Source organism: Schistocerca piceifrons, chromosome 1 (genome assembly GCF_021461385.2).
Source record: "Schistocerca piceifrons isolate TAMUIC-IGC-003096 chromosome 1, iqSchPice1.1, whole genome shotgun sequence".
In the NCBI taxonomy this organism is placed as follows: Eukaryota; Metazoa; Arthropoda; class Insecta; order Orthoptera; family Acrididae; genus Schistocerca; species Schistocerca piceifrons.
This window is the reverse complement of record NC_060138.1, coordinates 657731745-657745140: the sequence shown is the minus strand read 5'-3', so window position 1 is coordinate 657745140 and position 13396 is coordinate 657731745. Positions and strand designations below refer to the sequence as shown.

At 37.5% G+C, this 13396-nt stretch overlaps 1 protein-coding gene across 3 annotated transcripts in view; it reads right to left on the bottom strand.

The window, feature by feature from the left end:
* LOC124805403 (SAFB-like transcription modulator) overlaps window positions 1–13396 on the bottom strand; it is a 158943-nt gene that overhangs the window by 12571 nt on the left and 132976 nt on the right. For all 3 annotated transcript variants that reach the window (XM_047265967.1, XM_047265975.1, XM_047265980.1), the window contains one exon: window positions 922–1064. In XM_047265967.1, coding sequence (XP_047121923.1) covers window positions 922–1064 — 143 coding nt within the window. The remainder of the gene's footprint in view (window positions 1–921; window positions 1065–13396) is intronic.

Genomic DNA, 13396 nt, shown 5'->3' with positions numbered 1-13396 from the left:
AGAAGGGTTGTACAAATGGTCAAAGGTTTGACTCATGGGAGTGTGTCACAGGCATGCTGAAGAAATTTAACTGACAGATTCTTGAAGATTGAGGTAAACTATCCCAAGAAAGCCTACTTACCAAGTTCCACAAATTGGCTTTAAATAATGATTCTAGAAATATGCTACAACCTCCAGCTTATCACTCACATAGGGATTGTGAGGACAAGATTAGAATAATTACAGGATACACGGGGACATTAAACAATCGTTCTGCCCACGCTCAATGTGTGAATGGAACTGGAAGAAACTTTACTAACGGACACAATGACGGTGCCCTTTACCATCCACTTCACAGTGGTTTGCAGAGTATAGATGTAGATTACGGACCACAACGATGCCACAATTACATGTTGTGACATATATGAACAGCATAATCTAAATTGATCATAGTATAGTTCCAGTAACATGAGGGAATGTCAGGATCAACACCAGGCTTTCAACACTGAGTTACAGTCACAACAGAGAGGTGAACATGCCCGACCTGCTAGTGTCTGTCCTTTCCAGAGTGCCCCTGTTCAATCGCAGCAGGCTCACTTCAAGAATTTGCACACCACGCAAGAACGTAGACATGCTTGATCAAGTATGAGCAAGAAACACCCCAATTTGTAGATATCGAAGATGCACCCCACAAAAATCTCTCAGGATGTGCTCATGTGGGTGTGAGTTGCTTTCGCATGAGTGTGTGGGTTATTGTTGTCTATTTCTGATGAAGGCCTTGTTAGCCAAAAGCTTACTATCTGACAGTCTTTTTGTTGTGCTTATATGCGACTCGACATCTCCGATATATGGTGAGTAGCAACTATCCTTTTCCTAATAATAATAACATCAACAAATATATATGCAGATGAAAATTAACAGTTGGAAAAACTGACAACTCACATCCTCCTGAGTACCACTGTCCATCTCCTTTGTTTTTGCAACTCGCCCTTCTGTATTGGAAGACTTTTTCTTTGATTTTGTTGTTCGCTCAGAAATTTCCTTTTCTGATTTAGCTTTCTCTCTAGACAGAGGTTTCTTCTTGTCTGCAACAGAGTGAACTATGAATTACACATAATGAAAACAAAAGACAAAATCTTATAGTAAAAGAACACACTCCAATCAATAGTGCTATACTCCAATTAAAATTACTTTGTGACTGACAGACAGAATTGTTGGGGAGCAGAACTGCCAGCATGTCATGCACTTATGCAATCGACAGTTACGTGCGCACCAAGAAAGGAACAAATTGTTTACTGACTGAATGTTGCCAACGTCTTTGTGGGTACAGGAGAGGGCACAGGTGGGGCTGCTGCTTCTGTAGGTACAGTGATGCATTAAGGTGCCATAATCACAATTTACAGGTGAATAACAACACTAAGATGAGTTTCAATAACAGGCATGTTGGAATATAACAAATCATGTAAAAATTTGGAGAAAATTGTAAGAGGTGACCACAACTGAATTTTTGGCAACATGCTATACCACTAAAGGATACACACCAGTTACATCTGAATCACTTTCACTATCTTCTGTGTAGTCACTGAAACTGCTGTCAGGATGTTATGAAATAGTAAGCTGTCCTACATTACTTTCTATGACACTTTCACTCTCCCATGCTTTCATTATTACTTCCCTCATATATCAAGAACAGTGTGAAAATCTGATGAAGTTTGGTTTGTAGCATTCTTTATCAATATTTCTGCTTCTGCCAGCATCCATTTTTTGTTGTTTCTTGCCACATAACCCTTAAGTTGAAACCATATGAGTTCAACGGAACTGAAATGGCAGTGATATGAAAGCAGCCTGAGGACTCTACAGCCAATTTCTTTGCAGTTCATCTATAACTCACAGAGGTAAAAGTGGTTTATTCTGGGCCATAAGCTCCAGTAATTCAACCTTTCTACAGTCGTGTTGTTGTTGTAGCCAGCTGACAATGTCTTGTTTCCTGCAAGTTACTGTAGATGTCTTATCAAGGACAGTAGAATGATAACTATTACTGAAGCTTTGCTCAAGTTTTGATGATATCGACATGAGATACCGAAAAAAATCAGTGATTCCAATTCTGTATGCCCTTAGCTGAGACAAATCTTCATTGCAATCTAATACACTGATCAACTACTACAACCAGGGAATAATAATTCATGTAAATTATCAGCTTTTTACATTCAGGATACAGAAATAAAATAACAAAACAGTTTATTACACTGATAAAAGCACTATACTATGTAATCTGAGAGCTATTAAATTGATTCAAATGGTTCAAATGGCTCAGCACTATGGGACTCAACTGCTGAGGTCATTAGTCCCCTAGAACTTAGAACTAGTTAAACCTAACTAACCTAAGGGCATCACAAACATCCATGCCCGAGGCAGGATTCGAACCCGCGACCGTAGCGGTCTTGCGGTTCCAGACTGCAGCGCCTTTAACCGCACGGCCACTTTGGCCGGCTATTAAATTGATGACCACTTTACTATGAGAACATAGTTTTCTTATAGAAAGTTAACAGTAAGCTTAAATAAAGGTTTAACATGTCTTTAAATTAACAATATTTCTATTAACACACCAATGGTGTGTTTTCATGCTAATGTGTAAAACAGACAATTTTCTTTCATTTAATCTTGCCACAGGACACTAACTGTAATGTCAACTTAGAATGCAGATGTGAGAAGTATGATGGTCTCTTTTGTGAGCAGTAACATACGACATCATAATCTTGAACAATTCCCAGCCCTAGGCTGGGTCTGTTGGAACATAAGTCCTGTTTTCTCAACATCTTTCTGTGTTCACTCAGGTTCAGTCCTCGCCTCTTTTCTCAGAACACTCTTCCATGCCTTTTAGCAGCCATATATCCTTTGGTCTTACCTAGGTTGTTTCTTTCACATCTCCATTTCATGTATCTTCTTGGGAATCCTCTAGTTTTCAATTTTTTTTTTATTTTTTTATTTCTTTGTGGGATGTCTTTATTCCAAAGCAGGCTCCTAACACTACCTGCCTACCACATTTTAGTGTGTCTTTTTCCCCATTTCTTCCATTCTCCTCTATCGCACTTCCCAAGTCCTTGACACTTTCCGCCTTCTTTAATTGTTCAAATTCAATCTTTATTCTACTAACTGGTCTATCTTTCTTTCCAGCTGTAAGCAGTATTTCACATTTGTTTTCATTAAACTTCATCCCAAACTGTCTAATGCTTTCTTCCCAAGCATCTAGCTGTTCCTGAATCTCCTCCTTCCTGTTTCTCCAGACTGTCAGGTCATCCACAAACACCACTGCTTTCATCTTATCTTCTCCAGTTTTTTCTGCCACCTTAGTGGCATTTCATGCAAGGCAACAATGAAGAGGACAATGCACTGCCTTGTTCCATACCTGTTTGCTGGAAACAATCTGTCCAGTCATTTCCCACTTTAAGTCAAATCAGTCTTCTACAGTACACCTCCTTCACTGTGCTTGTCGTCTCTTTTTCCGCTCCCTTCTTCTCTAAGGCCCACTACATGTCAAGCTACCACATTTTTCACCAAGAGCTCTTCAAGTAAAGTGCTGTAGGCTTTTTTTTAATTTTCAAAACATCATAATAACTGCAACCACAGAAGGAAAGATATAACATCAGACTATAAGATTTAAGCTTTTAACCAAATAGTTTATTTACAATTGTGTAATAAAGATTGAGAATCTGACATTTTTTCAACATCTTTGTACAGAAACTAAAATTTTACCAAGGACTAACCTCAGCAGCAAATATACCTTGACCTTATTAGCATAAAAATAGATTTATAGTAGCACAACGTGAAAACCAATGTGTACTGGGCACTCCTTCCCCTCCTTCCCCATGTGGCCAGCACCACCTGGCCCCCTTCAAAACCCTGCAGGCAAAACCACATCACCTGGCAAAATGACCTGTGCTCGCAGAACAGGCAACACAGCAAGAATATGGAGCCCAAGAAACAGCTGCAATTGGCTGACAATCAATCCTTACCACTAGACTCATTGAAACTTGCTTGAGTCAAAAGACTATTTTAATTAGAGTACAACAGCTAAGGAAATTTTTTTATTACACAGCAACAAGTTCTCAGCTTAGGAATATGTTTTAATATTTCAACAATTTAATTTGAAATTACACACATCAGAAAATGTTTATTAATATCTATTGCAATACCAGTGACATTACTAAAAGAAGTAGTCATACAGTTTGGGTATACAAATGTCACCCATGACCCAAGAGTCACACAACATAGATCAAAAGCAACAACAGAAATTCAGAGTGAAGATTCAAAAGTCAGAGTACTAATAACGAACTGTCAGTATTATTTTTAACTCCTACTCTCCATGCTGACAGTACCTCTGTGCTAAGTTTCTTCTTAAAAGGAATGAATATGAAACCAACAAACAGAAATCGATTGCCTCAGACCTAACTGTACAGTGCTTAACTGGACACTCCTGGATCACAGAATCATAGTCTTTCCCATCTGATGTACAGATTCACTGTTGTTGCAGATATTCTGCTTCTAAAACCAACATATCAGTGGCAATGTACTGTGCAAATATATTCTATAATATTTGATTTTACACTGATTATACTGTATTCGTTCACCTGTAACTGCATATGTTCTGTCTAGAGAGAGAGAGAGAGAGAGAGAGAGAGAGAGAGAGAGAGAGAGAGAGAATGCACGCGCGCTCACCTGCTTGTGTGCATTCTAACACTAATTTTCTGCACTCGTATGCTCATGCACATTTTAACACTAATTTTCTATCAATACCTGTATATTTTATGTAAGTATGAGCTGGCTGAATGGTGTAAGATATCAGCCAAAAAAGCCACTACTTCTACCAAGTGCTTCTCATGGTCCACAATCAGAGTAACATTCTACATGTGACACTGGTTTCCTATCTTTTATTTTAAATATGTTGCACACACTGAAGTTCTAAAAGCTGGTAATTTTGGGCTGTGATATCAAGCCCACTGTTTTCCTTTGCAGTATTCACATGGGTAGCCGAGTTGGGACAGACCAAGACAATGACATCAATTATATTTAATACTGCCTGCACAAGTGGGCAGAGCCAAGTTTGGACTTCTGTAGTAAAAATTTCACACATTTCTTATGAAAGTTTTCACTGCTAATATCTGCCAACTGTATATCACTGTATCCCTCAAGCCACACCTCTAGAACAATGGGAAAAGTGTTTTCCTCTCCATCCTCCCTTTAAATAAAAAAAAAAGGAGAAAGGAAAAACGAGAATAAAGAAATTGCCTAAACATATCAATGACCAAAATAATTACAAGTCTTATCAATATTTTATGATATCTTAAACATGGGGTTCACAGCTTAAAATTATTAAGTGACATACTTTTTCTTTTATTGGCCTGTAATTATTAGTTTGGAGAGATTTACAAAAATCAGCCAACTAGTTGCAAATAAAGGTTTATTGGAACTGCTGATCCAGGCTTCGGCAATTTTAAAACTGTCTTTTTCAGAAGGTATAATGGACCTGGTTACAACATAAGCCAATAGAGTATATTGAATAAAACCAAATGACTCGTGTTATATGAGACATTCATCTTCTGAACACAAATAACTACAAGCCATGACTTAAGACTGCAGCAACATAGTATATCAGGTGTGTTCTTTAAATGCATAGCATAGCGGCCCATTAACATAAGACTCTAGTCAATGTTAAAGCTGAATACATGCATTAAAACAAAATGAAGGCCCTTCATTAAACAGTATGCACACAACAAATAGCATAAATCAGCTGTAATTATTAGACAAAACTCTATCATACCCAGTGATTTTTCTCTCTACTGCCGTTTTCAGGTGATCATTACGTGCGAGAGGTAGGAAGATCAGGATCAGAAATGGAGAACATGCACAGAGTTCAGATTGTGGAAGATAATCGGCCATGCTCTTAACAAAGGAACCATTCCAGCATTGGCATTAAGTTACTTAGGGAAACCATTGAAATGCAAACTCTAAAATGTCCAATGACAATTTGAACAGTTGTATTTCTGAACAACACTGGTCTGTGGCAATGGGGAAGTAAAATGTTATGCCTTCTTATACCTTTTTATTTTTCTTTCAGTTGAAACAGTACAATCAAACTGGAGAGAGTTTAGATGTAGTTTCAGAGAATAATCCTACAAACTTGGTAAGAATAAAAATCAGGTGACCAAGGACAAGTCCACCGAAACACAGTTCTACTTGCCATGGTTTCATAAATTTTAATTTCAGAAAATGGGAATAGTGTTGAACCTCAACATGCAATTATATACAACTATGGTACTACAAGCTTCCAGAACCATGGAACCAAAATTGAAAAACAAACACTGACTGACTTAGTCACAGGAACAGTTATAAATGTATTTGTACTTTTGACACTTGCCATGCTTAATCTGCAAGTGGGAAACAACTTCGTAAAATGACAAAGGCTTTTATTACAGTCCTTCCACATTAACTTATTTATGGAATATTCTACACTTCTGGTTTCAAATAGAAATGTACATTACAGTTAACTGTACGATTTAGATGAGAATTAATTGGCAACTTGTTTTTATAATGTATGGTGTGAGTTATTGTAAGACTGTACCAACGGATTGTATATTATAAATGATTTCCGTCAAGGAAAAAGTTACAATATATTTGGAGTTTCTGTTTGTTGATAATTAAACTCGGACAGGAATCTAAAAGTACAGTTTATGGCTATGCTGAACATAGGTGGAAACCTGTCAGCTCACTGTCATGACAATAACTCACATTTACCTCTGAAAGAAGGCAGATAAAAGTATCATTCCTAATTCAATTTTTTTTTCTCAATTTTATCATAGCTTCACTTGCAGTAATGCATAGTTAAGGGGAAATAGCAGGTGATTATAGTTTTCAAAACAACACTTGTAAACCACACAAAATTGCTTGACAAATAGTACCATTTCCAACAACAGTGACCAATTGAGGAAATGTGCACAGTTCACTACAGATCTTTTAACCAAATACCCTCTTCAAACTGACTAAAAAATGTTCCAAGAATTAAAAAATCAGTGTGGAAAGTACACCATATATTAAAAACAAACAATAATTTCATAAATTGATGCAACTGACTTCTCTTATCTGCTCTGAAGTATTAAAAAACAGAATCCCCCCCCAAGCTCCTGGCCCAGTGTGCAATAGTGGCACGAGTTGTCTCACAATGGGCCTGTGCCTACTCCTCATCACTGATTTTGCCTAAATTTTTGGTAAATGCAGGGCTTGGTCTGAAATGGAAGTGGCAGAATTGGGAACTTCATATATCTGAGCTTTCAGGAAAAACAGTATTTTTGAGGCGGACCTGGCGAGGCAGTACTATTTATGCAATTGTCGTTTCCAGGCAATGGTTGTTGCAGTGGAAACAGCGCAGAACGGTAATCGGAGGCGCGTGTGATCGAGTCCTTTGATGGAAATGTTTTTATTTACAATTTTTGAATTACTTACATTGTAAATTAACTTAAATGATGATCAATATATTGTGATTATTAAGGTTTCCATAACAGAGAAAGGAAATTTTGAGAAATCACTGCATCAAAATACATTCCATTGAATATCACCAGGTATCCACTCCAACATTTGCCGAAATGATGTGATACGCATGATTTGTTGCCAAACTTTATGACAAGAGAGAACTTTCACAAACGAAAACAAAATCAGTTTTTACTTAGAACTTCAAAACAACCTTGTAATTGTAAAATTGTGGCATTTATCACATGCGAAAGATGCTTCCACTACTTTTACAACAAATATCACCCTAGCACATGAAATCACCGACATAAAATAACAACAATATCTAATTTTATATACAAAGTTCTCACGTACATCTTATAACCCCTTCCTGGAAATTTACTTTCAATCCTAAATTATCAGTCGCCTTTCCTTTACATGCGTTTTCATGAAAATGTTAATAAATACAATACCTACATCAATCACCATTTTTGGGTTTATCTGCAGTGTAAGAAAGATAAAAACTGAAAATAAAAAGAAACGTTTTCAGACAAGGACTCGATACATCAATCCTCACTTTATCATTCTGTCCTCTTGCCACTGTACCACCCCTGCCTGGAAATTATGCTCAAATAAATGCCTCATGCCTTGCAAGACCCGCTCCAAAAATGCTATTTATTCTAAATGGTTGGTCATTTGGGGCTCCCACTTCTGTCACTTTCATTCCTGGCCAAGCTCTGCATATATCATAAATTTGAATGAAATTGGTGATGATGAGTAGATGTGATTCCCCTGTCAGTGTGGCTTGGCTCAGCACTTCCCAGGACTGGGGCAGTGTGAATGTAGCCTGACATTGGTTTCGAACACCAGAACTTTACTTGGCACAACACTATTGGCAATAGTTATGGACTTGAAAAATTCTCATTTGCTATAAATGTGAACAAATAAGCGAATTCTGCCTCAAAATCAGAAAATACAAACTTCCTAATAAATGTTATTTCATAGTGAATTGTATCCCAATAAACTACTTTATCACAGACAGTTTGAATAAACCATATTTTCTGCATATAAATATAAAAAATCGAACCACTTTTTGGCTGCTGGTATTGCACATTATCTGCTCAAGCCCAGTTTGGAAGGATAATGTGTGTAAGAACGTGTATGCAAATTAAGAAGTGTACAGATGCAAAGACAAATCAATGCGCTAGATGCTCTCGTGCCACACCAATTGTGGACAGTTGAATGGCTTGTATATGAGCCACATAACACCAATGAAGGACTCGACCACGGACCTAGCACTTTTAGAACAAAGAATCACATATGTTTGTCTGGCAGCTAAACTTCAAAAGGTGGTGTAATGCAGACACTTTAACATGCAGTTTTAGGTGGTGGATGTTTCGAACTGTAATTGCATCAAATGCTGGCCGAGATTGGGCCTGAACTACCTCATTACAACACTCCCAATCCCAGCAAGCACTTTCATGGTAGCTGTTATCAAATGCTTTGTGATGTGCATTGCTCACTGTTTTCGTATTTTGAAATGAGTGAAGAGACTAATCCCAGTCCAACACGGAGTTGGATTATAACCCTCATGACACCAGAAGAGATCACCACTCCCTATGAGTGTGGGTCAGTTCTGGTTTTGCAAAAAGACAGAATATATAATATTGATAAAAACCTTAAACCAGAGAAGCGCTGTATTTAGTGGTGGGAAGTTACAGCTGCTTCTCAACAAAAACTCTTTGCCTTTTAATATGTCTGCTTGTGTCTGTATATGTGTGGATGGATATGTGTGTGTGTGTGCGCGCGAGTGTATACCCGTCCTTTTTTTCCCCCTAAGGTAAGTCTTTCCGCTCCCGGGATTGGAATGACTCCTTACCCTCTCCTTTAAAACCCACATCCTTTCGTCTTTCCCTCTCCTTCCCTCTTTCCTGACGAAACAACCGTTGGTTGCAAAAGCTAGAATTTTGTGTGTATATTTGTGTTTGTTTGTGTGTCTATCGACGTGCCAGCGCTTTCGTTTGGTAAGTCACATCATCTTTGTTTTTAGATATATTTTTCCCACGTAGAATGTTTCCCTCTATTATATTTTTCTGTACTTATTTTTCTTGGTTGTTTCACACCTCATAAATTCTATGCTTATTTATTACTGAATTCCCTACATATGTATTTCCTTCTGGGTTTTAGTGTATTCTGAAGAAGAGCTGTTAAGAGGACCTGTACATCACGGCCTGTAGTTTTTACTGGTACTTTGAAATTTAATAATGCAAGACTGTCAATAGATTCAGGAATGAAACTTTTATCAAAGAATAGGTATATAGTGAGCTCTATGTGAAATACATTGTAAATCTGTGGAATACATTGTGCAGTGAATATTGATGTTTTTCTTACATACTGAATTACACGTAACTGTTATTTTATGTTCAATGTACTTACACACTATTTCAAATAAAAGATAAAAAAACAAATTTTATTCTTTGAATTTTTACCTTGTGGAAACAGCAAACCAGTAATATTTACCAGTTTCATGTTTTGATTATTTTAAAAACAATGTATTTTAAGAGTCAATTTTTCTCCTAATAATTTAAGAACATAATATGACATACTGCAGCTTAACATATTTAATCCATTGTTGAATAATGTGGTTCAGTGTGTAGGCAAGCACTTTATTATTATTCATCCATAGCTTTGTTGATGTTGCTTTAATAGTGGATGAGATACTGGTAACAGTATCTCTGTATGCAAATATGTTGATTACAGAAAATTGAAACTAAAGATTTGTATGTCATTTTCTGCTCAATGACGACATTGCAAACCATTCCTGCTCCATAATCTTGTTGCTATCTTTCATGTCCTTTTCATTTTCTTTAGTTTTGCTTCTTTTCTTTGTTATTCTGGCGTCCTTTTTCATGCTTTCAGCAGCTTTTTCAGTTTATGTGACATTTTGCCTGTCCGCCCATACCAGCACAATTTTCATGTTGTTCCTAGTTTTGATGCCCCTTCTGCTCATTGTTTTTAATCTTTACTCCATCAGGCCGGCTGGAGTGGCCGAGCGGTTCTAGGCGCTACAGTCTGGAACCACGCGACCGCTTTGGTCGCAGGTTCGAATCCTGCTTCGGTCATGGATGAGTGTGGTGTCCTTAGGTTAGTTAGGTTTAAGTAGTTCTAAGTTCTTGGGGACTGATGGCCTCAGAAGTTAAGTCCCATAGTACTCAGATGCATTTGAACCATTTTTACTCCACCATTAAAACATATTGCAACTGTTGAAACACATTCTGATTTTGTTTTATGCCATGTAAACATTTTTCCTGCACATACGACAGTCGACAGGTTCTTCAAAGATATTACATAAACGAGGTTCTATGGAAACTGCGGCGCCCAAATTAAATGTTCAAATGTTCAAAAGTGTGTGAAATCTTATGGGACTTAACTGCTAAGGTCATCAGTCCCTAAGCTTACACACTAATTAACCTTAATTATCCTAAGGACAAACACACACACCCATGCCCGAGGGAGGACTCGAACCTCCGCCGGGACCAGCTGCACCATCCATGACTGCAGCGCCTAAGACTGCTCGGCTAATCCCGCGCGGCGCGCCCAAATTAAACAAAGTGACATTTAAGCACGAGAATGACGAGGTACTGTACATGAAGTGTATATTTTTAGAATCAGGAAGAACCAGATGAATTTTATTATGTAAAACAGTAATTGTTTTGAGCTCTCATGACATCCAGGATCCACTAACAGCTAAAAATTGCCCAGGACCCTCATGGATGAAAGTTAGGTGGCAACATCACCAGACGGTAGGATACATAAAAACATGTGCTGTGTGTAACGAATAAATTTGAAATTTCTGTCGTTAATATTGTTGCAAACATTTGTTCTAGTTAGAAAGGAAGTGTGGAAGTTTGATGAGTTACACTACAGCGAGAGTCAAAAGTCTTTACAATGTATAGAAATGTAAGTATATTTAAATGAATATATTGTACAAACGAACTAAGTAGTATGTTTAAATCCTAATTCAGTACATGACTGATAGAGGTGCTATTATGTTGAGGGGATACAGTACTAACGTTAATAAGGAGTTCGAAATTTGTAAACAAGAATCTCGTTTATTTGGTCCTCACTAATCCGGATTATCCGGATTCATATTTTGTATCCCTTGGTATTTTTCTCTTTTTTTCTTATAACACGAAGATATGTAGTCGGTGAGGTACATAGGCTGCTTATCACTAGGCCGGTAATTTAGTCTAGTACTGAGTGATAAGGAACTCAGTGTGTGTGAATGACATTGTTTCTCAAGTATTGAACCTTAATATAACGGTGTATTGGTGCCCATCAAGTAAGTTGCATAGTAACCATGCCAACAGCACTCCACCGCAGCTCATTGTACCTCTGGTGCGCTTCTCGACAGGTGTGACACCATCTGGTTAGTGGCGCGTGTGAATGTATCTTCTCTCTCAGCCATCTGTTTGTTTTGCACTGACGACCCTTCTCTCTTTAAATCATCTAAGCGTGCACATCCCACGCTTCCACCTACAGTTACTACAGTCAGTCTGAAGAAGGTGTACTGGCATTTGTACAGTGCTGAACATTTAGACTTTTTGTATTTAGCAGAATATAAATCCGGGTTTTCGGTTTTCCAAAATAAAAGAGAGAATTTACGATCCGTCCTCATAGCTGTACTTCCAGCAGCACCTCATCTCCTGCGTTCCCAATTTCGCAGAAGTTGTCCTACGAAAATTGCGGAAGTAGCACTCCTGGAAGAAAGGATATTATGACAATATTTCTTCGTCACAGCCTGGGGTTAGAGACCCGGTCGGGCACACAGTTTATCTGCCAGTAAGTTTCACATCGGCGCACACCCACTGCAGAGTGAACACACAATCTATTTCATAATCTATTGGCACCATAAAAATGTTATGAGGTATAATGTAGACCAAGTGGGTCTCTCGTAAATGATATTATCTCATTAACTGTTATCCCCACAAAAAATGTTATTACAGTTTTCCGTAGAACTCTTAGGGTCCTATTAAGAAATGCCATCAGACCTTTTGTACGAATTTATTACTTTTACATGACAAAAGTGAGTCCCACATTAATTATCTCATATAACGTCATCGTCACAAAAAATGTTGTTATAGTTTTTGGTAGAACTCTGTGGGTGCTATTCAGAACTGTCATCAGAACTATTCTACGAATTTTGCTTTCGTAGAGAAAGTGAGTATCAGATTAAAACAATTATCGTATAAACTATTATCGCCACAAAAATGTTCTTATCATGTTCAATACAACTCTTCGGGTGCTACCCAGAACTGCCAACAGAACAGTTATACAAATTTATTTTTCCCAAACTGACAAATAATTTTGTACCATACCAAAATTTTTGCCGAGTTATTGTTTTCTTCCCGAAATTCTAGAGAACTATTCGTGTTTTGAGCACGGAAATCTAGAACTATTGCATACGTATCAAGAACTATGAAAAAATGTATATTTCTCATAAAAGGTGTGCAAACTTCACAGGAAAGGCTCATAAGCATTCCTTATTAAACGCAGTTACTACGTAAACAATTACCTGCACAGAATATGTTACTAGTATTTTCGATAGAACGCTTACAATGCTATCCAGAGCTGTCACCAGAACGTACGAATAGACATAATTTTTTTGTAGAGTAAATAAGCCCCACAATTAATCAATTATCTTACAAACTATTATAACCACAAAAATTGTTATTATGATTATCGATAGAAGTCTTGGGCTGTTATCCAGAACTGTTCATCAAAACTATTTTACGAATTTATTTTTTTCTGTGGAGACAGTGGGTCTAATATCGAAGCAGCTACAGTATAAACTATCATCGCCACAAAAAGATGTTATTAGGATTTTTGATAGAGCTCCTAGTGTTCTGTTCAGAAC